General features: G+C 40.2%; 1 protein-coding gene across 1 annotated transcript in view; it reads right to left on the bottom strand.

Annotated features, from left to right (window-relative positions):
• Positions 1 to 10,756: 10,756 nt before the first annotated feature.
• Positions 10,757 to 24,519, bottom strand: part of CDCP1 (CUB domain containing protein 1) — an 82,256-nt gene continuing 68,493 nt past the window's right edge. Inside the window, 4 exon segments of the mRNA XM_032238260.1 lie at positions 10,757 to 10,863; positions 13,027 to 13,231; positions 13,767 to 14,072; positions 14,075 to 14,131. Coding sequence (XP_032094151.1) covers positions 10,839 to 10,863; positions 13,027 to 13,231; positions 13,767 to 14,072; positions 14,075 to 14,131 — 593 coding nt within the window. The 3' untranslated portion in view covers positions 10,757 to 10,838.

Here is a 24,519-nt window from a genome sequence, read left to right as displayed (position 1 = left end):
TTTTATAATGTTAGGGTGACAACTTTTCAAACATATGCAATCCCTGAAATAGGATAATAGAAATAATTACCAGATGTACAATATATATCTAAATGGTTTAATTTTCATACAGATCAATCATAAAATGTGGCAATTTCATGGCAGTTTTAGCATGCTCGATTCGTTTTGTCAGCTCATTACAATGCACATGCCATTCCAGAAAGTGTCCAAACTCAGGAACAATCTGTTTGTTCCAAAGCAGGAGGAAGGGGTGCTCTCAGAAGCTTCACTGCACATACAAGGTATAATCATACCTCCTTCTGGATTCTAGGAATTCATTTCACTATTAATTCTCCCTTCTAAAAACGACCGTCTCATAGATACACTTTACTAGGAAAATATATTTGCAAGAGCCACCTGGGTTAGAACAATGCAGGAAGTTTTTTGCAGCTGTTAGTTGCTTATGTAGAACTTCAAAATGCTAAATTCAGCTGAAGTAAAAATGCTTTCCCACATCTTCTCATTCATTGAAATCTATTGATAGAATTTTGTGTTTGGAAAGAGTATCTTTCAAGATACATTCTATAAGAATAGTAAATTTTTAAAAAAAACCCTAAAACCTGCTGAACTATATCTTTCCTGTTCCTTTTTGCATTCCTGATTTCTCAGGTCTTGGTTAGCATAGTTGGGGCCATCACCTATTAGATATGGGTGAGGTTTGGGAAAATCTACCATTTGGTTCTTGTTGTTTGCTTTTTAAATTCTTTTTAGGATTATTATATTCTGTTTTTATTGCTGTTGGTTCTACTGTATGCTATCTTGAGTTGGTTGGAGTTGGGCATTATCTAAACCAAGTATTCAACCCAAACTATTAAAGGTTAATTCCAATAGGCCAATCTATAGTATGTCTATGCTACAGGCTGATGATATGTTCAAAACAGTATATTTCTACAAAGAACTTCTGTACCCTCCTTTCTCGAAAGCAGACATATGATGCACAGACTGACTATTGGTATGTGTACATATCTATGTAAGAAATCTTATTGGGTTCTTAGCTTAGTAACCAAGAGACATAGAGCTCAAGTCGAAATATCACAGGAGGCTTATTTCCTACGTATCAGAATACCTTTAGAGTAAAGGTAGACAACCCATTACTTGTAACATGGAACAATGATTCCATTAATTGCAGATGATCCTTTTATTTTCATTACAAACTTAGTGTTGACCACCCTTTGAAATATGTAACTGAGGATTAAAATTCACTAAATTATTTCCACAGAGCTAAAATTAAAAAGTAATATTTTAAAAAATACATGATGTACAATGTGTGTAAGGACATTCATTATGAAAAGCACAATTCTTGCATTTAATACTCATTACCCAGCACAATCTTTGGATTAAGAGTTCTTTTGCTAAAATAATTTCTTAGTTTGTTTAACAATCTGCAAACTTCAAAGTTCTTGCATTCTATACAACAAAGTATGGTATTACATCCTCAGAAACCTCTTTCCCAAGTATGAACCAGATCTGCTATCTATATTTAATAAAATAAAACCACATAAATAGGTTTCAAACACATCCATAAGTGAGTTACAAGTTTTTCCTTTGAATCAGAGAAGTCACAGATCATCAAGATATTAAGTCTAGTCCGCAGAATTTCCTGTTCATTGTTTCCTGCTGCCCACATGTCCATTACCACTCACATTCAGGTCACCATTATGGATATTCTCTGGCACATGATGTGCAAAGGTATAGTTTCTCACTATTAGTTACAAGCATGTTTGATGATTCCTGCATGTCTGAGCTCTTAGATTATTTTCTGATTGGAGGTGGGGAAGGTGGTATATTACTTACTGGTCCAGAAAAGGGTCTGTACACTCCTACATCAGCTATCTCTGGTCTTGTAGAATTATCAAGCAAGTGCCCTAAACCATAACATCCTCAATGACTGCATATACATGAGAATCATTCTTCTTCCTCTCCTTTTTAAAAATGCCTTGCCTTTCAGGTAACAAGGTGTTGACATTGGTATTATAAACTCCCATCACTGGTTATGACTTTCTTTCTTTGCTAAAAAAGAAGAGGAAATAAATTTAAAACAATACAGATTTACATTTTATTCTCTCAAAGATTTTTATGATGTTGATTTACAAAGCTTATACTCTCATTTGCTAATTAAAAGATCACATTTAACTTTCTAATATGATTCTTTCCTCCCAAGAAAAAAAATGGGTCTCACACATTACATCAGGATCCTTACAAGTTTTGGCTCTTTCTAAAAGCCAGCTTCTACTTTCTCCTGTAGATTTTCACAAGTAATTAATAACAAATTATCACAGGGAATTAACTAAAAGCTGGCAGATTAGTCTATTTGTGAGGTTTGCAACTTAAATTCACGTAAAGCAAGTGGCTGATAAAATATTCTTTCAAATTTTATTTAATTTTGTAATTTAATGACCTCATATTGTGAAATACTATGTTCTTATAACTGTATTATTTTATTCATCTACCTTAATACAAAAATCCTAAGGTTAAATTTACTGCCAATGAATTATTACCCATGGTCAGCAGGTTATATCCGCTAGCAAGTGATAACATGCAGAAATCTTATTAATAAAGAAAACAGAAACCAAGATGCTCAGTTCAGCCCAACAACTCAGAAAAATAACTATGTTTTAACACTCTAGAAAGAAAGACAGAATCTAATCTGCCCATATAGGGGAAACTTTCACAGTAAGTTTTTTTCCTAAGTTTTGTCTAAAACTCTTTTGGAGAATCAATGGATTTCCTATCTCATTTTCCCACAGAAGCAACTATTTTGAGTAATTTATTACCATTACCTGTTAATGAGATTTCCCATTTTATGTACAGCCTATATCACATAATAGAAAACAGAACATTATAGAATTTTGAGTGCAATATGTCTCAGATTTCTATCAGCTTGCATGACATCAGTTAAATCTTGCTGAAACGGACCTGGCCATTTTAGAAGCAGGCACAGAGAGCACAGTCATGACTGTTTCATCATAGCATGATTTCCACTGGCAGGAAAAAATGAAGAAACTTAGGTTTATTCCCTTCCTGAGTGAATGTTGATTGACCTAATGACACATAAAGTTGGCTGGGATGTTTTGGGAACTTTCTGACATGTTAATAAAAAGGAAGGGAAGCTTGCAGGGGAGGGTCAGTGGGTTTGTGGCAAAGCAGTGGTAGAAATCACCATATCTAAGAGATGACCTTTGTATCTTCATTACGGAGACTCTGAAAGAAAAGTATTTTTACTCCCAAAAATTACAAGTCAGTAAACATTATTGAGAGAAAATCCTAACAGGTTTGGAATATAACCATTCCTTGAGAACCATTTATGAAAATTAGTTAGAAGAAAACACGAAAATTAATACAAGAAAAATAAGAAATCCAAGAAAAAATCAGCATGGCTGCACAAAGATCTCTTGGACAAATTGAAAGACAAAAAAAGGCAAGTACAAAAATGGAAAGAGGGACACATAACTAAGACAGTATATCAGCTGATAGCCAGAATCTGCAAAGACAATGTCAGGAAAGATTAGAATGACTTGCAACAAAAGTCAAAGATAATAAAAAAAGTTTATTCCAACATATAAATAACAAGAAAAAAAATCAAGGAAACAGTCGGTCCACTAAACAAAGAAAATGCAAAGAAGTAACAAGCAGCAGAGTGAAAGCAGAACTGCTTACTCGTTCTTTGCATCCGTCTTCATGCAAAAAGAAACTATAGCCCAAGGATATCAACTTGATTTCACTGGAGGGCCGGATCAGCATTGTGGTTGTCCTCTAGGGCTGGAGGGAGGACACCTGGCTGACTAGGTATGGCTTGGGGGCATGGCCAGCTTGGCATAGTTCATGTGGGTGGTGCCTATGGAGGCCAGGCGGGGTTAGGGAGAAATCCAGAGGTCCTCTGGTGGGTGGGATAGGGGGTTGGAGGCTCATCCTGTGGGATGAGATGAGGCAAGCAGGGAGTGGGGCAGCTACAGCCAGTTTGTCATCAGTTGCTTTCAGCACCACTCAGTTTTTCCACCCCACCCCTGCCAGGCGTGGCCTGGTGGGGATTGCCTTCTGTCTTCTCTCCTATGTCATGAATGAAGATTGACCATCCCCCAATCCCAGTAATCTCAGGCACTTCGTGCAATGGACAGATGAAAAGCATAGCTTTTGTTTGAAAGAGGAGGAGGAGGAGCAGGAAGAAGAAAGAGGAAAGGGGCTGAGTGAGAAGCATCCCGCTGGCCAGGCACTGAAGCATACTGCCGCCAGCCCTGGTTATAACTCTCCAAGGTTGGATTGGATCTCTCTGTCCTGTCTCCGTCTCTGTCACACACACATAGGTTGGATCATCCATCTCTCTCTCTCTCTCTCTCTCTCCCTCCATCCCTCCCTCTCTCTCTCCCCACCTCATGTGGAGATGGTTTGATCATATCATTCTCTCGCTCTCTCACTCCACCTCATGGCACCGGCACTAACCATGCTCTCCATAGCAGCATGCACTGCTTCATCCTCAACCTCCCCCATCACTTCCCTTTCTTTGTCTTCTTTCTTTGCCACTTCTTCTGCTTGCTTGCTGCCATAACAGAGCTGCAGGATGAGCAATGGACTGGTGAGGAAGCCACAAAGCAAGGTGGTAGGGGGGTGGAAGGTGGAAACGAGGCGGTGAGGGGGGTGGAAGACAAAGCAAGGAAGGGTGTGCAAGCTGCACCACACACCAGCTTACCTGAGGGCCCCTCAGCCAGGCCATCAACATCCTGAAACGTGACTGGCCTTTCAACTACAGCTCCAGAAAAAAGTCCAGGACCCTGCGTGCCCACTGGTCGCTTCTCCTTACTTGCTGCCACAATGGAGCAAGAGGCTGAGCAACACATGTGGGACCCTGGATGGCGCTATTGGAGCTGATGCAAGATGAGGCAGTTGTCAGGATATTGATGGCCTGGCTGTAGGGGTGCTCAGGTAAGTCAGTGCAGGATGTGTGGGGCATGTGGGGCAGTTACACCCCCCTCTTGCTTTGTCCTCCAACCCTCACCACCTCACTTTGTGGCCACCACACTGGTGTATTGCTCAGCCTCCTGCTCCATTATGGTGGCGAGTAAGGAGAGGTGAAGAACAAAAAGGGGGGGGCCTGGAGAACAAAGCAAGACAGGGAGTGTGGAGCTGACCCACTCGCCCCGCATGGGCTTACCTAAGGGCCCTTCAGCCAGGCCACCCATGCCAAACCTTCACTTTCCCAACCCCCTACCCTCTCCCAGGGCAGCCACATCCCTTCACTACCCTGCTTTCCAGCTCCGTTCACCACTGCCATGTGCCAGGCAAAAAAATAGTGTGTGGGCCTATTGTAAAAAAAATAATAATTCATAACTTCCAACTTCTCACAAAAAGAAACAGTTATCACGAAGTTAGAAGGTCTGAAGTACTTTTTTTAATCATAGTCTCACAGACTACTTTTATTGCCCTGCATGCAACAACAATAAAACTGGGCCTGTGTGTGCATGTGCCTGCTGCCCTCCTGTCCTATGCATGCCCACCAGGATGGTGTGGGCCATTACAAAGTGACCAGCCCTTTAGAGTTTCCAGGAGGGCCTTGCAAACCAGATCTGACCTTAATGTGGGCTGGATCTGGCCCACGGGTTTTGAGTTGACACCCTTCTATAGCCCAACCTTCCAAAAACATAACTGTAAAAGACAAACTAGGAATAAAAGTTAAAATAAGCAAAAAAAAAAAAAAAAAAAAAAAAAAAAAAAGATAAGGGAACACCCATCTGATCTTGATGAATATAAATCACTGGGACCTGACAGATTACATCCCTCAATTCTAAAGGAGCTGGCAGATGTCATCTCAGAACCACTGTACCACATCTTTCAAAAATTCTGGAGTACCGGGAAACTACCAGAGGACTGGAAACAAGCTGATGTGGTCCCCATCTTCAAAAAAGGGAATGGATGGATGGATGCTGCCATCCCGCCAGCAATGGATGGATGGATGCTGCCATCCCGCCAGCAACCATTTCTGAGAATATTGTGAAGTATTTTACCTGAGATAGGAAGTAATCTGTCTTTCATTACAACAGATAGACCCTCTAAAAGAGAGATGATATTACTACCACAGATGCAACCCGTCTTCAAAGGATTTCAGAGGGGAAATACCATTAATACATTGTTTGCCTAAGGCCTGTTAATCTGACAATAGAAAGAAAAATGTTTGTTTTAATTTAAATGGAAAAAGGGCAAGAGAACAAAATGAACATACTTTTTTCTCTTTTTCTTAACACAACAGATGAGGAGCCCAATAATAGCTAGAACTTGCCATCCCGCCAGCAACCACACCAATTATGACGGTCACATCTGTGAAAAGATTAAGGGAAAGAGATATTCAGGTTGGTTCAAAGTAAGAAGGCTTTCATTCCTTCCAAAACTACTCGAAGATCAAGGCTTGGAAAGAGGAGTTGCACAGATTCTTCCCCTCCAGTGTTATCTTCCATGTCTTGAATAAAATACCCTCAAGACTAATTGACAATTTACTAAAAGCCAAATTTAAAATATTGTTGATTACAAGCCTGTTTAGAGAGATAGAAAGAAAGAAACAAAAATCAACTTGAAATACATGAACAATTCACAGACTGGGGAGATACATAATGTTTTTCTAGTAGTTAACAGCTGGGTGGTAAGATGAAAGGGAGGGGTGGTGAAGAAGTTGAAGAAAGAGAGAAAGAAAAAAAACAAATAAACAGGAGAGGAGTCATAAGAAATTATGTAGCAGAAAAAAAGTCAGGTATATAATACTGTCTCTTTTCAAAGATACTCTTCAAAGGAGAAGCTACCTGATTCCTTCCTCATTTGTGAACTTCAATCCTCAACAGCATTTTGATTGCTGCAATTTACAGTTACATTGTGCTGAAGGAATTTCCATGTTAAGAAAAATGATGCACAAAATAAGAGATATCATATTGATTCAGTCACATTTTAGACCTGGTTTTGTACCCAAAATTAAGCCATGGCTAAAGGAGGTGTGGAGGGTGTCTAGTTCCCTGGGCTAGTAGGTTCAAAAGATTCATTCATGCAGAATAGTTCCTTCTTTGTATAAAATTCATGTAGAACTTGGTTGTGTAACAATGTGAGAATGATAACTTACCTGAATTTTTTGAAATGTCACCAAGAATTGCAAACTAAGTTGTTGCTTAGCAGATGGTTTACAATTAGTGATATTAATCCAAAAATGCATGTCTCAAATTCAAAGTCTTCGGAAGTACATTATCATCGCGGCACACAGTTTCTACCGCTTTTGCACTCTGTTCTTTAACGTAGATAAAAGCCCTACTCTTTTCACATGTTATGCCCATCCTTTCATTTAAGAATGTCAGCTGTGCAACTTGCTTTGGCGGGACACTGAAATTCCAATACACTGACATAAAAGGAAGAAGGCCTTCCAGCCAGTTAGGAGTCTGTATATAAACTTTGGGTCTTTGGATCCGGACTAAGGGTGAAAATGCAATCTTCTGTAGAGGCAGGGAAGGAAAAACAAATCTTTATTCCCATAACATAATCTGAGACAACACAATTGCTTAAAATGATAGTAACTGTCTGACAGTAATCAATCAAGGGCTCAGATTACAGTGCCCTCCATAAGTTATTCAGAGAATGATTGATTAGAACTCCATAGCTGCTACTGATCACATCATATAGTACATGCTATTTGTCTGTTTTATACCTTCTCATCTGAAAACTTACCCAGCATCTTATATTTTATAATGGCTTCTGTGATGATTGACCTATTCTCTGTGGAATTTTATTACCAATATAGGTCATCAGGGACCATGCTGGTAGTAGTCAAAGATTTGCTTCTTTTTTGGTGCCCTTCTCTATTTTATGCCAGCTTAACAATTTTATTAAAATTGCTTTATGGAATGGAAGTTTGCACAGCTAGAAAACTTTTGCTTTCCTTTCTCTAATCAAATAGTAGTCTCCCTCAAAAGGGCTACCATTAATCCTTTCTGGATGATGATGATTTCAATTTAATAATTGTGAATGTTCAATAGAGTAGTCTTAAAGTATCAATATTTACAGGAAAAGATTAAAAAAACAAAACAAAAAAAACACAATCTAGTATCTTCCTAGAATCATATGACATTTATGCAAAGAATGTTTGGGTATTTCTGATAGTTCATGTTGTAATTCCTCCAGCTGGAGCATTGTTACTAAGGGGCCCGAATTAAAGGGTTTTCCTCCCATGATAATATAGCTTCTGTCTCCAATACATCCAAATATCATCAATATTTTTATTTATTTATTAAATTTCAATGCCATCTAATTCACTGATATAGCTACTCTGGGAGGCTTGCAATTAATCTCTCTCTCTCTGTGTGTGTGTGTGTGTGTATATATATATATATATATACACACACACACACACACATATATGTATACATACATACATACATACACACACACACACACACACACAGATTAATTGCAAGCCATACATACATACACACACACACACACACACACACACACACACACACATATCTGTTGAAACATTATTGGGTAGTTGTAATATACCAAAATGCTCTTTGAATGGTACCTATTGTGTTAAAGTTGTTGGATAACATACCTGTTTTTTCCTTTAGTTTATAGTTTAATTTAATTTCCACTTAATAAATGAGAAATCTTCCAAGATATTCATAGCTGAGAATTTGGGGAACTAAAGAAATGAATGTTTTGGAAGATTGGTAGACTGCTCTGGCTAACAGTAGGTTCTTGCAGAGAGATACTATACTCTGCTCCAAACTCTCCAGGAGAACAATAATATATATACAGAAATGAAAAAACCATTACCCCAAAAACCAATAATAAAACATGCTGCAAGCTAGAATTAAAGATGAATTAGCTAGGCCTTAAGTATTTAGGCAAGGTTGCATTTGAATCCTGCTTTTTAATGGCTCCTTAAGCTTTCACTAATATGTTACACTCCCAACAGGATAGTTGAACATAGCCTAGAACTGTTACCCATCTACATGACATTTGCTCTGGCTTCCATTTATCGTATGCTATTCTAAGTACTAATTAAATATTCCACATTGTGTTGGAACCCAGTTATCATATCTTAAAACACTAAATTATAGAAAAAAGCATTGCATTTGATTCTCAGTTTAGAAAGGCATGATAAAATCCAAGAATCTTTATATATTGCATTGTAAGCAAAAAAAAGTAGGTAATCCTCGAGTTGCCAATGTAATGTCTCTTGCCAATCGTAACCCAAGGATTTGTTGGAGTGAATCACATAAACATGAAAAACTCCCTGCTTTTGCCCACACATTCGATAATCTAATGTGTTAGTCATTAACTGCATGAGGTATCTCAGATGCGGAAGGCCATGGGGGGGGAGGATTAGAGAAGGAAAGCAAAAGTTTTCTAGCTGTGCAAACTTCCTTTGGGGTGGGGAAGGGGAGGGCTACTGATGGCAGAGAGGAGGCAACTTGCTACATCCTTGGCTATCCAAGGACTCCCTGATCCACTGAGATACCTCATGCTGCCACAATTGCTTTCCTCCATCTTGTGAAGATTTAGCAAGCTGCCTCCTCTCTGCCATGAGTTGCCTACTCCTGGTCCTCCAAAAGCAGAGTGGCAAGAGCAGAGGGAGAGCGGATGCACGTTGTCCTGCTCAGCTTGCATCTCCCATTAGGCTCCAATCGTCTTTGCAAAAAGGCTGTTGCCCACAGAAAACGGAGCCCATGAGGGATGCACCAGCCCCTCCTGGGGTCTGTTCTGGCTGGCAAAGTTTTTGAAAAGGCTTGTCAAAGCCTAGGGGGAGATTGCATCCCTCTAGGCTCTGATTGTATTTGCAAAAAGTGTTTGCCAGCAAGAAGGATAGGCGCATTCCTCCCAGGCTCTGTTTTCAGCAGCAAGAGTTTTTTGCAAAGACAATCGGAGCCTAGAGGGACATAATCTCCCTCTAGGCTTCTGCAAGCCTTTGCAAAAAGCCTTTGCCAACAAGAATAGAGCCAGGAGGGGCCAGCATGTCCACCCTGGCTCCATTTTCAGCAGCAAAGACTTTTTGCAAAAATAACTTGAGTCTAGAGGGAGATTGCAAGCTGAGCAGGACAACGTGCATCCGCTCTCCCTCTGCTCTTGCATTGTCCCATTCTCCCTTTGCTCTCACCGCTCCTCTTTTGGAACACTGGAAGCAGGCAAAGTAACTGTGGTAGAAAGGTTGAAGAGGAGACAGTCCACTAGATCTTTGCAAGATGAGTCTCCATAGGCCCTGTGCTTGAAGAGGACCGGCCAAAGGAGGGGGAATAGGCAAGATAAATGTTGCAGTGCCTCGCGGTCGTTCATAAAGGGTGAATGGTGCTGCTACAATTCGTAACTTCGGGAATGTGTCATAAGTACTTGGGAAGGGGTTATGATGTTGAACGGTTGCTAAGTGAACTGTTGTAACTCGAGGATTACCTGCAAAAGAAAACTCACTCACCTTGTAGAACTGGCTTAAAAAACAGTTTCAGATCCCCTTTCTGAGTATTAGACTCATTGAACCACCTCTTGCCAAATGTCTTAAGGGTTAAGGTGACGTTATCCTTAATCTGTATTTTTCAATGTCTCCAACAGGACAAAAATAACCAAGACTCCATGACCTTCCTGGACTGGAGCCATTAATAATATAACTATAACTTCCATTGCACCTTTGATCCCGGTTTGGGATATGTTGCTTGAGTTTCAAGGTGGAGGACCTGATTTCTATATTCACTGCTTCAAGAGCTCGAATTTTCCATGTAAATGTCTCAATTAAAATTGGCAGCTGGAGAAGAACAGAAGGTACAGCCAGCTGGAAGAATAGGTTTTCACATGTTCTGGCATTCCAGCAAACTGTATTTAAAAAAAAAACCAGAACACAGCAGATTTGAATCTGAAACTAAAGAAAAAATCAGGCAATTTTCTATCTTCCCATTACTGTTTTTCTACATGGCAAGCATCTTTTCTGCAAGGAAAGTTTTCTTGTAAATCAATAAAACTTAGTATTGAGAGATCTGTATTTGAGTAATTATCTGTATATTAATATTACAAAGCTAACCCTAATCCTCCAGATATTTTAATGTTCAGCTTTTAATTCACTAGTTATATTTTTCACTGCAACAAGCTAACATTAAACTACTGTCAACAATCCAACTACATTGGTTCAACAATCACATTAAGTTGCCAATTAACTCTCAATATTCCCTCTCTTAATTTACACTGATGTGAACCATTGCATACATGATTACTTAATTATATAACACTCTAATGGCCCATATTCCACTTTAATGCGCAAGTTGCATTGGCTGCTGATTTGTTTCTGTGTCCATTCAAGATGTTGGTTATGACCTTTAGAGCCCTGCATGGCATGAAACCAGGTTACCTATGGAACCATCTCCATCCTATTACAACAGTCCAGCTCAATCCACCCATTCAGGCAAAGAAGACATGCTGCAGACTATCAGTAAAAGAATTCCAACTAGCGGGACCCAGGAAAAAAAGCCTTCTCTTCTGCTGTCCCCAACATGTGGAACATTCCCCCCCCTAGAGTGAAGCACCCCCACTTTCATGGCCTTCTGAAAAGGAGTGAAAGCATGGCTTTGTGGCCTTTCTTGAGGCTCATATAGAAACATGAAGCTGTGGGGCTGGCTAATACTCTGAAAACTTCCCCATCTTTTGATTAATTTTTAATATTAATGTTTAATCCATCTTTGCATTTTTTATTTGTAAATTTTATATTCTATTTTCATTGTTTGATATTTTGTCTGTATACTGCCCAGATGTGATAAGGGAGATTTACTGTTCTGAGAGAAAGAGAGACACGGGAGGGAGGCGGAGGGGGGAGAGAGAGAGAGGGAGGGAGAGAGAGAGAGGGAGGGATAGAGAGGGAGATATGAATCCAGTGATTTAGAAGCATGTAGCTCTTAGAAAATCTATAAACTTGAAAGTTGTATAACTGCCCTTCTATCCTCAATGTTGCCATGTTTCAGCAGTATTTGGAATAATTTGAAATAATTTCAGAGCTATTAATTTGTCTCCTACAGAGGCAATAGTGACCCTCAGATCCCCACAATTATGTTTAATAAACTGCATATTAATAAATATCAAACTGAGATATTAGAAGATATTACAAGACATTTAGAAAAAAAACTCACTGATATTCCTCCCATGTTATTGGCTTTTAAACCTTAAAGGCATTTAACTTGCGTTCAGTGTTAATAAAAGAATTTCTCAACCATCTTTTCAACAGTATTATTACAAATATAAAATATTTGCACTGAAATAGTGAGTGGGAGTTTGGGGGGGGGGGGAAGAGATTTTGTTTTCTCCATAGTCAAAGAGAATAGCAACTGATATGGATAGGACCAAAAGACTATTCTAAGAAATAAGGAATCACAACAGATACAGTCTTGCCTTTCTAAAATCAGGGAAACCAAAATAAGGCATTTGAAAGCTGAATTGGTAGAATGGAATTTGCTAATATGCCTTTCACATAACTGTTTCCATTTTAGGACAAGAGAAACCAGAACTTTCGATATAGTGTGGCAATAATCAGTCTCAATTTTGTATTTACATTCTGTATAAGACTAATCTTACAATTAATGTAACATAGAGATGAAAGCTGAAAAATACAGCTAAACTTGCATCCAAAAATTATTATTCATTACTACAGACTATGTTTCTAGCATGTACCACATCTCAGTAAACTACATTTTATCCCTATCTGGTATGGTATGAATATATCTTACATGTACAGCTTTTATAATCTATAGCCTTCAAGTCATGAGTAAGATGACAAGGATGGTAATTCAACACAAGTGCAATTTTCAGATTGAATTAGATTTTAAAAATGTAATGGCAAGGCATCTTGGGGCAATCTGGTTTCTCCTATAGCATATGATGGTGCTCAGTTCTACCTGACTACTGAAGTTCAAGTAAAACAAGAACAAAATACATTCTCAGGGGATAACTGCTTACATCTTTTATATAACAAAAATCTAAATATTTTTCTCATACCTATACTTTTGCTCAGCAATTATCCTTATATTATCCAAATTTTGACACAGGAAGGTAGCAAAATATGTGACACCATATTCTAATGTCACATTTGGTCTGCAGTTTCTGCTAGAGTGAACACAGATCAAACATTCATTCATTGATGATTTCGAATAAATTGTAAGATTAGTCTTCTCATGTGTTAGATCAATTTTGTAGGTTACATCTAAAAGCAAACAAACAAAAATAGATAATATCAATTTTTAAAATAATTGTCATATTCTTACAAGAAAATGATACTGTTGTTATCTTGGGTTTTAGTTAGATCTATTGAGGGATAGATTAAATATGCAGGTTTACTATGATAGACTCTAAAGCAATAAAAGATTTGCAAATGAATAGGCAGATAAAATTGCCTGATTTTAAAAAAATCTGAAATCTGATTTAACAACAGATTCATGCAAGAGTAACTGATTTTAACATTTTATCCACATACTAAAAACCCAAGATTGAAAATCTTAATTTTGGGTGATCTGTTTGTCTTGATAAGAAAGGAAAAAGATCATTTCCTATAGCAGTTAAAGTATTATGTATTCAATTGCATAAAATCTTTATCTGAATGCATGTATATCTGGCATTGACAAGAACTGTAAGACAACATGGATAGAAGACATTAGTTGGGGAATGCTTCTTCAAATTTAGTTAATATGCAAACACATTAACCAAAGAAAAAGGTCATAAGAGAGAGAATGGTTGCTTACTCTCTTCATTTTTAGGGTAATTTACTATCACTTTAAATAAGAGTCTGAGGAGCCCTGAGGAGTCATCTTGGTCACATCCATACAGGGAAAGGTTAAAACTGCCAGGAATATTGACAGGTTGCACATCATCCAGGGATAAGACTCTAGTATCTGGAGAATAATCAGGTAATGAGTATTCCACCCGCACATATTTCCGTTCACAGTTTGGTTTTGTATAATTGATGAAGTTGATATCTGCTCTTAAACTGGATGGAAGAACAAATTGCCATGTCATGAGTTCATCTTCAGGTAACCCCAATGGATATTTGCAGACATCAAAGTTGCTGATGATTTGCCTTTAAATGTAGATTCTATAATGCAGAGGCCTATATTAAAAAAAAGGAAGATTTACTTCAAAGGACAAAACTTCAAAGGACAAACTCTATGTACAAAAATCAAAGATTCTCAAAGTTTGAGGGATCAAAATTAGAGATTGGAAGCATTGCAGAAATTCATCTCACACGTGATTATTCAAAACTCAGTGAAGCTATTGACCAATTCTTCTAGTCAATTTAGATCAGGGCTGTTAAACTCATGGCCCACAGGCCAGATGTGTTATGGTTGAGGGCCACAGATGTAAGGTACACCCGGTTTAGCGAAGGGGAAAAAAGTCCTGATATATCACGTGATGCCGCCATGACAATGTAAGTTTGACACCCCCGATTTAGATAATTAAAATGCCTTGTTATAGCCTCTTTAAAATCTAACAGCAGCATTCACTTTGCCTTCAAATTAATGCCTTTTTTCATCTGATATACTATACCCAGACAAAGTCCTCAAACCCTGCCAAGGGGCAAAAAAAAAAAGGGATGTGCATTGATTGGTAGCATTAAGTTCCATTTACTATGATTTGTGGACATCCTTATATATGAATATGTTGTCAAATAGCCCAGCTTCTCCTTCCTGATCAATCTTTTTTACTCTGAGTTACAGCTTTGGTCTAGAAGTTCTATTGTCCAATGAAGAGAGTAATATTTTCTTCTTCCAGACTAAGAAGCAAGGTACAAATGAAGACTTCCTGATTATCAACTTTCCATTAAAAATCTATCAGTGAAAGTGGGTTTGATTTTGTTTAAGTACATAATAAACATAATAAAGGTTTATTCAATGTATTTTGGAAATTTTAAAATGAAATTTCATTTTAAAAAGCTTGTTAAAAATCTGATGATACAAAATAAAAAAATGTTTTTAAAAAGTACTAAATCTAGTTAAATAAACTGGGCACTTAAAAAGAAACGTTTAAAAAAAGAAAGATAACACCATTTGCTAAATGCTAGCTCAATTTCTCAGAGCAGATTTTTGAGGATACACTTCCTAAAATATGTGCAAAAAGATGGCATAGATCCATTGTTGCCAGCTTCTGAGTTTGAGCAAGTCCATCTTGTCAGAGTATGTTCATAGACTGGAATGGACCTGACAACAAGTCAGCCAATGGGGAATGTTTGGATAGACATGGCAACAGGTCAGCCAATGTGGATTGTTTTGAAACTGAAACAGTGTATTTGTTTGTATGGGGCCATAAGAGACAATTTGAAGTCTGGGCATGGCTTAGATTTGCTGAATTGTATATAAAAGTTGCTTTGGCCTCTGTAACTTTGCAGCCTCTGTACAATATTAACCTCTGTATCTCTCTACTCTATAATGACTTGCTACTATGAATAGTGCTTCTGTGTTCCTGATATTGAATACTGAATTCTGCTGTATGGTATTGCATACAAAGAAGTTTCTTATACATAACTGAATTGTTCTGAAGTTTATTTACTTGTGTGTGCTTGCTGGATGTGCTGCTGAAACAAAACTCTGATAGATTATGGGCCCAGAGCACACAGTAAGATTGAACTATAATTAAGCTGAAGGATAGCCTGTGTTATTAGGAACAGAGAACAAGGCTGAGAAAGCTTGCAGAATGGCTGTTGAGGAGAGCTGTCTGCCTCATTTGGAACAGAAGAATTATATCATTATATCAAAGATGGAGTGGTGTATTAACCATTAAGCAGACTAAGCATGTGCTTAGAGCACCAGGCTCAAGGGGACACCACAAAGTTGAGAAAGAAAAAAAAACAATGAAGATTTGCACAATATGTACAAAGGAGGGGGGGCACCAAAATTGGTCAGTGTTTAGGGCACCAGTGAGCCTTAACCCACCACTGCAAAGACGGAAAGTTTCCTGAAAGCTAAGGAGGTCTGGGATATTGTTGTTAATTCACCCCAGGCACTATTACTGTATTTCCTGAAAATAAGACAGGGTCTTATTTTCTTTTCATGCCTGAAATAAGTGCTTGGCCTTATTTTTGGGGAGGTCTTATTATTTTTGAGCTGCAGGAGGTGGAAAGCTTAGTCAGCTCATGGCTGCTGCTATGTTGCAATATTTTTGGGGAGGGCTTATTTTCAGGGGAGGATTTATTTTAGCGCATGCACTCAAAAGTCTGATTGGGCTTATTATCTAGGGAGGTCTTATTTTAGGGGAAACAGGGTAGTAGTCACTGACCAGAGGCAGCATGATAAGGCACTGGCTTATATCATATTAAGTTTTTGAATGTGGCTGACTTGAAGACTGCAAATGAGATTTGGCTGAAATTGAAAAGTATGCATGTGAGTGTGCAATATTGTGCAATTATCGAGAAAGTTGTACAGAGCCAGGCTACAGTGACATGATTCTGTGGAGCAACATTTGTTGCACATGCAGACTTTATTCATTGACCTGGAACAGGGTGGGATGCAGATTCCTGAATCTCACAAGGTGCTGTTGGTATTAAACAGCCTTGATGAAATGTGGGACATTGTTTCAGCTGTTTCTGAGTGCAAACCAGAGCAATAGTTGTGTTTGCAGTCCATTAAAGCCTGTTTAATTTCTGAGGAGAACAAATGCCATTTTAGGAGAAGCCACAAGGAGAAATTCCTGAGGGGGGGCCCAAGGAACAGAGAGAGAACGCAACAGATGTCTGCAGAGAGAAAAACAACAGACAAAATGTCCGCAGAGATCGGATGACAGCAAAGTTTTTCTACAAAGAAAGCAACAGAACAGTGGTGTTTCACCTGTGGTGATAAGACTCATTTGAAGAAAGATTGTTTGCAAAGAAAACAGACAACAGATGGACAGGTTGATGTTGTGAAAGTTTGCTATTGTAATAGCAGGGACAAATGGTTAACAAACAGTGGGGCTAGTCAAATAAATGCCTGAAATGAAGCATAACTTACTAAATGTCTCTAACTTAGACAAGCATGGATTTGAGACCATATTTGTAAATCGAAAGTGTCTTATAAAGAGAAATGTAAATGTATGCGCACAGGGCATACAGCAGGATAATTTTTATGTGTTGCAGGGACAAAAGGTTTAATGTGCACAAACATTTGGGAATTTGGCACAACATGATTCTTGTGTTCATCTCTTGCATAGAAAGCTTGGCCACGCCAGCTTCAGAGTTTTGCAAAAGATGCAACAGTTTGCAGAAGGTATAAACCAAGGCATACTTGGACTATGCAGTATGTAATCATCAAAGTTCAAGGCATTCCCAGTTAGCAAAATTAGCAGAAGGCAATAAGAGCTGTAGAGCTGGTTCATGCAGATTTGGTGGGTCCAATACAAGTCAGTTTGGGAGGAGAAAGTACGTGCTAGTCATTGTAGATGATTACGGCAGGTTTTGGTTTTGCTATTTACTGAAGAGTAAAGTAGAGGTGCTACAGATATTTAAGCAATGGATAAGCTTTGTAGAAAGGATATATAAACAACAGGTATGTCAGTTGCAGACTGACAGAGATTCAGAATTCATGTCAGCAAATTTTCAACTGTTGTTGGAACAATTAGGAATAAAACATAGATGCACAAATCTGTACACAGCAGCTAAGAATTGTGTAGCTGAGAAGTGGAACGGTGTCTTACAAACAATGAAGGACTCACTATTGGAGGATTCTGGTCTGAGCAGATCATATTGGGGTGAAGCCATGTCGACTGCTAATTATTTAATTAATAGGCTGTGGAATTAATCCATTAATGATACTCTGTATGCAGTGCTATATGGGAGAAAACCAAGGTGGCGCAGTGGTTAGGGTGCAGTACTGCAGGCCACTTCAGCTGACTGCTATCTGCAGTTCAGTGGTTCAAATCTCACTGGCTCAAGGTTGACTCAGCCTTCCATCATTCCGAGGTGGGTGAAATGAGGACCCAGACTGTGGGGGCGATATGCTGACTCTGTAAACCGCTTAGAGAGGGCTGAAAGCCCTATGAAGCGGTATATAAGTCTAACTGCTATTGCTAACTGCTATCTCTGGCACATTTAAGGGTGTTTGGAAGCATATTCCAAAGGCAATTAGAAGAAAGGTACAATCAAAGGCTAGAAACCTAAGGTTAACAGGCTATGAGCCTGGCTCAAAGAGCTATCACTTTAGCAATGGAAGCAAAAGAATAGTGATTTCCAGGTCTGCTAGCTTTGCAGAGTAAAATTGGAACAGAATTTATGCAAATTTATGGAATGTTCCACTTAGTGATGGTTACCCACAGTGACAGCAACTCACTTAGTGACAATGTTAGTGTTCAGGGAGGAGAAACTGAAAAAGCACAGGTAAAGGAGTCAAAAAATGAATCAGATATGAAGCAAGAGAGGGTTAACATACAAGAGAAGTCAATGCCATGCGGGTTAGAGCAATGGAACAAGGAGATTCCACCTGACAGGTATTCTGCTAGTAAAGTAAAGTTAAAGTGTGTAATGTATAGTATGAGCCAAGGAATTATAAGGAACTATTGACATTACCCACAATTGAACAAGTAAAGTGGAAAGAAGGCATGGACAAAGAAATGAAATCCATGGGTGAACATAAAGTGTTCACATCTATGGCTTTGACACAGGATTGCAAAGCTGTAGGATGTAAGTGGTTGTACAAAAAGAAAGTACTACCCAATAACCAGGTACAAGACAAGGCAAGATTAGTGGCACAAGGTTTTTCACAGAAGAAAAATGTGCACTATGACAAGGTATTCGCGCCAACAGTGAAGAGTGAAAGTATAAGGTTGGCACTGGCATTGGCAGCAGCACGTGACCATCAAATTTGGCATTTTTATATAACCACAGCATTTCTCAATATGGAATTAGAGGAAGAAATTTACATGGTTCAAGCACCAGGGTATGAAAGTGAAAAGCCTAACACTGTATATAAATTGAACAAGGCCATTCATGGGCTGAAGCAGTCAGCCAGGAATTAGAATATTTTCGATGTGCTGAGAGAGAATCCAAGGAATGGGTTAACTCTACCTTCCTGCTTGTTAGACTGAGTCAATCAAGACTTTGTAGCCACACCTCTTGTATCTACTTCCCCGGTTTTCGATGACGGCATGATGATTGACTTGAATGTCATGCTTGACTTGACCACTCCTGGACTCTGGTCCAGATGGCCGCCAGGGTGGGGTTGGATTCTCTCTCAGTACACCGAGAAGGAGTGGGTCAGGTAAGACCAATGCCCCTTCTCCAAGAGTGCTGAGGAGAATCCAAGGAATGGGACATACCAAAGTTGGCACATCCTAAGGTTCGATGGGTGTAGAAGATAGAGACTGGAGGATCTAGGTAGTTCCCAGGTGGGAACTGGGACAACAGTATACCATCGGAGGCTTTAAGTTAGTGGTGCCTCTGATAAAGCTGTGCACAATAAGGTGCCATGCAAGGGATTCCAGTTCCCCACAAGATAACATGGATGACAAAGCAGCCACTTGCCTGAGTATTTTATTGGGCGAAAGGCCCTTGTCTAGCCCAGCCTGTAGGAAGTCCAGGATTTGGCCACTGATACTGAGAGGGGATCAATAGATATTTTGGAGCACCAGGCACAGAAGGTTTTCCAGGTAGAATCATAAATCCTGTTGGTAGATGGCCTCCTAGAGGCTTGAATGATCTGTATCACCTGGCCAGAGAAATTGTCCAGCCTCAGAGCCCTCTGCTCAAATGACTAATTGTTAGGTTTAGGTTTATTCGATTTATATGCCGCCCTTCTCCCAAGGACTCAGGGCGGCGTACAACATTAAAAGAAACACATAATACAAAAGTTTAAAAGAAATTAAATAGGATATCCCAAACCCAATTAAAATTGACAATGACATTTTTAAAAAAAGAATTAAAATTAAAATTAACAGTAATCAATAATTTGTTTTGGTTTGTTCAGGCCAGGCTGGCTTGCTGGAAAAGCCAACTTTTTAGGGCACGTCGGAAGGATTGGAGGTCGGGGATTATACGAAGCTCCGGGGGCAGCTCATTTCAGAGGGAAGGCGCTCCCACAGAGAAGGTTGGAGCCATTGTGGGTCTGGGTGGAGGAGAACCCACTGACTGAGGGAGATTTTGTCTGGAGGGATCCTCCAGTGTATGGACACCAATAGGTTGAATAGATCGGTGAACCATGTTCTTCTGGGCCAGTGGGGGAGCCAAGAGTAGGATCTCTACCCTCTCCAACAGTATTTTCCTGATTACCCCTGGGATAAAAGGTGTATAGCAGCCCCCGGAGTCATGGAATTCAGAGTGCATTGACCCCTTCCGCCACTGGTGTTGCAAACTGGGCATAAAACCTGGCTGTTTGATTGGGTGGTGAACAGATCTAGGATTGGTGAGCCAAACCTTTCGGACATGTCCTGAACAGGTTGTGCTGCAGATGTCAACTGTGGCTCGGCTGAGCCAGTCTGCCTGTACATTGGATGTAACCGAGATATGTTCTGCTCACAGGGATAGAAGATGCCGTTCCACTCAGTGCATCCATGGTGATAGTGAGATGGTTCGGCTCCTTGAATATGTATCCCTTGGCTGTGGCCAGGGACATCCACTACTGGAAGGACTGAATGACTTCTGGTGGGACAGGACTCGGGTAGTTGAATTGCTCCTGCTGGATTTCTGGTAAGGCAGGAGGAACCACTGCAAGGCCCTGGCATGCATAGGTGCCCAGGGAACAATGGAGATGCAAGACATCATCTTGCCTAAGTGTTGTGAGAGGAGGGCCAGGGGCACTGTTCAGCCTGATTGGATCTGGTTCAGCAGAGCTCTGATGCTGTCCTGACAGATCTGGGACAGGGAGACTATGCATGATGCTGTGTCTATATATGCTCCTAGGTGGAGTAGCCTGCTGGTAGGAGAGAAGTGGCTCTTGTCATAGTTGACTGAGAATCTATGATCTTGAAGGACCCAGACCATGAAGTGGAGGTCCTCTGTTGCCCGGAGGTGAGAGGAGGATTGAATCAACATGCTGTACAGATAGCATTGGACTTAAATAGGGGTGGTTCTGAGGTGAGCCAAGAGTATTGCTAGGATCTTCATGAATGTTCTGGGTGCTGAAGACAGGCCAAATGGGAGGACCATGTACTAGTAATGTTGGTTCGCGTAGCAAAACTATAGGAATCATTGGTGAGCCGGCAATATAGGGATGTTTAGGTATGCTTCCATTAAATCTATTGACATCAGGAAATTGCCCTCCTGGATGCTCTCCAGTATGGATGTCTTTGTTGTTGTTGAGCTAGGGGTTGGTTGGCAGCACCAATTTCATTGCTGTGGTCAACTTGTCCTGGCCGAGAGTAGGCTGCCTAATCTGGCCTCTGGTGGTGACTTGAGCTGCCTTTTGGTGGGGGGGGGGGCAGAATGATGGAGTGAATAACTTCTTCCCTCTGATTGTCATACTGTGGTTTCCTTGATAAGGCATCTGCCAGCAAGTTCTTCCCAGCAGGGAAGTTTGAATGTAAACCTTCTGAAGTATTAGCCCAGCAAACTTGCTTGGGAGACAGTTTCCAGGGGCTTTTTAGGGCTTTGAGGTTTGTATGGTGAGTCCAGACCTTGAATGGCATATCCCCCCCTGTAAGAAAATGTCTCCAGGTGAGTGGTGCCCATCGAAATGCATAGGCTTCTTTCTCCAAAATGGCCCAACTTCTTTCCATGGCGGTAAGTATTTTGGAGATATAAGCACATGGCAAGAGTTTCCCTCTTTGTTCTTCTGCAACAGTACTGCTGGTACAGCCACATCATTGGCATCTGACTGGATTATGAATTGCAGTTCTGCGTCAGGGTGTTGCGGAATGGGCTCTTTGGCAAAGATCTATTTTAATTTTTTCAAAAGCTTTTTGACAGTCTATTGTCCACCCAATAGGTTGGTTTGGCTTTGGCGGGGATGGCCCCATTTTTAACAGTTCAGTCAAGGGCAGAATGACTTCTGCAAAAGCCATAATGAATTACCGGTAGAAGTTAGCAAATCCCAGGAATCTTTGTAGCTGTTTGTATGTGCGTGGGGATTGTCTAGCACAGCTTTCATTTTCTCTTGGCCCATTTCTATCCTCTTGCTGGAAATACAATAGCCAAGGTAATCCAGTGAGGTCTTGTGGAATTCACACTTCGATAGTTTAGCATAGAGTTTGGCAGCTAAGAGTTTTTCCAGGACCTGCCACACAGTTTTATGTGTTCTTCTAGGGTCTCAGAAAAGACGAGAATGTCATCAAGGTAAATGAGCACCCCTTTGTACAGATGCTCATGCAGCACCTCATTAATGAACTACATGAAGACTACATGGGCTCTTTGTAGGCCAAATGGCATGACTTTGAACTGAAAACTTCAGAGGGGGCAGTTAAAGGCGACTGTTTTTCATTCATCTCCCTCCCTGATGTATATATGGTAATATGCCTCTCTCAAGTTCAGTTTGCCTTTAGTTTTCCACTTGCCTTTAGCCAAGTGGTTCAACATGTCCTTTATGAGGGGGAGGGTTGTTTTTTATGCTAATGGTGTTGATCCCCCAGAAGTCAACACAGAGTCTACTCCTCCCGTCTTTCTTCTCTTTGAAGAGCACTTCTGAATTGGCTGGCTGGATAAAGCCCCGCTTCAAACTGGCATCAATGTATTTCCTTAATTCCACTATCTCCTTAGGAGCCATTGAGAACATTTTAAGCTTCGGTAGTTTTGCCCCAGGCATGAACTCTATTGTGCAATCAATGGATCAGTGATGGGGGAGATAATTGCAATCTTCCTCACTGAAGACCCCCTCTAAGTCCCAGTAATCTTTAGGTATCTGCTGGCTCCCAGGTAGGGCATCTTGGGCCAGAGCTGCAGATTGTGGTGGCCTTGCCTCCTCTGGGGTTGTAGTTTCTACAAGGTAGTCATACTTTACAGTTGGCAATGGTCCTAGGTCAATAACTAGCTTCCTCTGCCCACCTTCCCAGAAGATCACTAGGCCCCACTTCTCAATCCACGCAAGTCCCAATATGACTGAGTCTGGGCCCAGAATATCGGCCACACAATTGACCTGGATGACTGGGAAAGGGTATGGGAGTGGAACCTGAAATTAATGAAATCGACGGCTTATAAAGAAAATATATACAAAATGTTCTACCGCTGGCATCTCCCTCCGACAAGACTGGCAAAAATTTCCTCAAAATTATCGGCCAAATGCTGGAAATGCAAAACAACGCTGGGCACATACTACCACATGTGGTGGATGTGTCCGGTGGCTAAGACATATTGGAAGCAAATGCTAAGATGGCTGAATGAAATCATGTCAATTAAATTAAGTCTTAAGCCGGAAATGTTTCTATTAGGGATAACAGATAAAAAAATATGTAAAACCAATCAATACCTTCTCGTCCACATCTTGACGGCGGCAAGGATCGCTTACGCGCAGTGTTGGAAGAGTAAAAATGCCCCCACTAGCACAATGGTGATGAACAAAATCTTAGAATTAGCGGAAATGAACAGATTGACAATGCGGATTAACGATAAAGAAGACACAGACTTTTACAAAGTCTGGGAGAAATTGTACAAATGGCTTGATGAGACAGCGAGGATTCAGATATAAAAGGAGATAGTTGACTAACTTAAAATGATTTAAGCAACAACTCAAATAAACAATACACAAAGACAGAGGGACAAATGAGAGTAGAAATGTATTAGAGGTGAGAATTCACCGTTGAGTAACACCATTAGACCACAACGTTGGAAAAACTTGAAAAGCTGATAGGTAATCCATTATAACTACCTGCATGGAATTAGCAACCTAGTTTCATACTAGGTAAGGCGAGATGAGCAATGGGAGATGAAAATATGTAAAGAGCTTTATCTATTTTTGTATCTTGTATTTTGTAAATCTTGCCTTTTTTATATAACTTTCAAATAAGGAAAAAAAAAAAGAGAACCAGGTCATCCCCTGAAGAGGAGAATATGTAAACACAACAACGGATAGAGTGGATGGAGGGAGGAGTAGAAGGAAAGATAGGAAGGAGAGGAGAAAGGAGAGGAATAGGAGAAAGGGAAAGGCAGAGGAAGAATAGGAGGGAATGTAAGAGTAGGAAAGAGGGGAGGAATGGGAAGAAGAGGGGAAGGGTAAAGGGGAGGAAGGGGAAGGAGAGAAGGGAAAGGAGAGGAGGAAGGAAGGAAGGAGAGAAGAAAGAGAAGAAAGGGGGGTAGGAAGGAGGGAAGGAGGGAGGGAAGCAAGGAGGGAAGGAAGGAGACAAGGAGAGAAGAAAGGAGGGAAGGAAGGAGGGAAGAAGAGGAAGAAAGGAGGGAAGGAAGGGAATGTAGGACAGAAGGAAGGGGGGAAGGAAGGAGGAAAGGAAGGGGGAAAGGAAGGAGAGAAGGAGAAAAGAAAGGAGGGAAGGAAGGAAGGAGGGAAGGAAGGAGGGAAGGAGAGAAGGAGGGGAGGGGAAGGAGCGAGGGAAGGAAGGGGAGTAGGAGAGAAGAAACAAGGGAAGGAAAGAGGGAGGGAGGGAAGAAGAAGTAGG

The sequence above is a fragment of the Thamnophis elegans genome, chromosome Z, assembly GCF_009769535.1.
Source record: "Thamnophis elegans isolate rThaEle1 chromosome Z, rThaEle1.pri, whole genome shotgun sequence".
Classification (NCBI taxonomy): Eukaryota; Metazoa; Chordata; class Lepidosauria; order Squamata; family Colubridae; genus Thamnophis; species Thamnophis elegans.
Note: the sequence above shows the minus strand (reverse complement) of the source record. Positions and strands in the feature narration are given on the sequence as shown.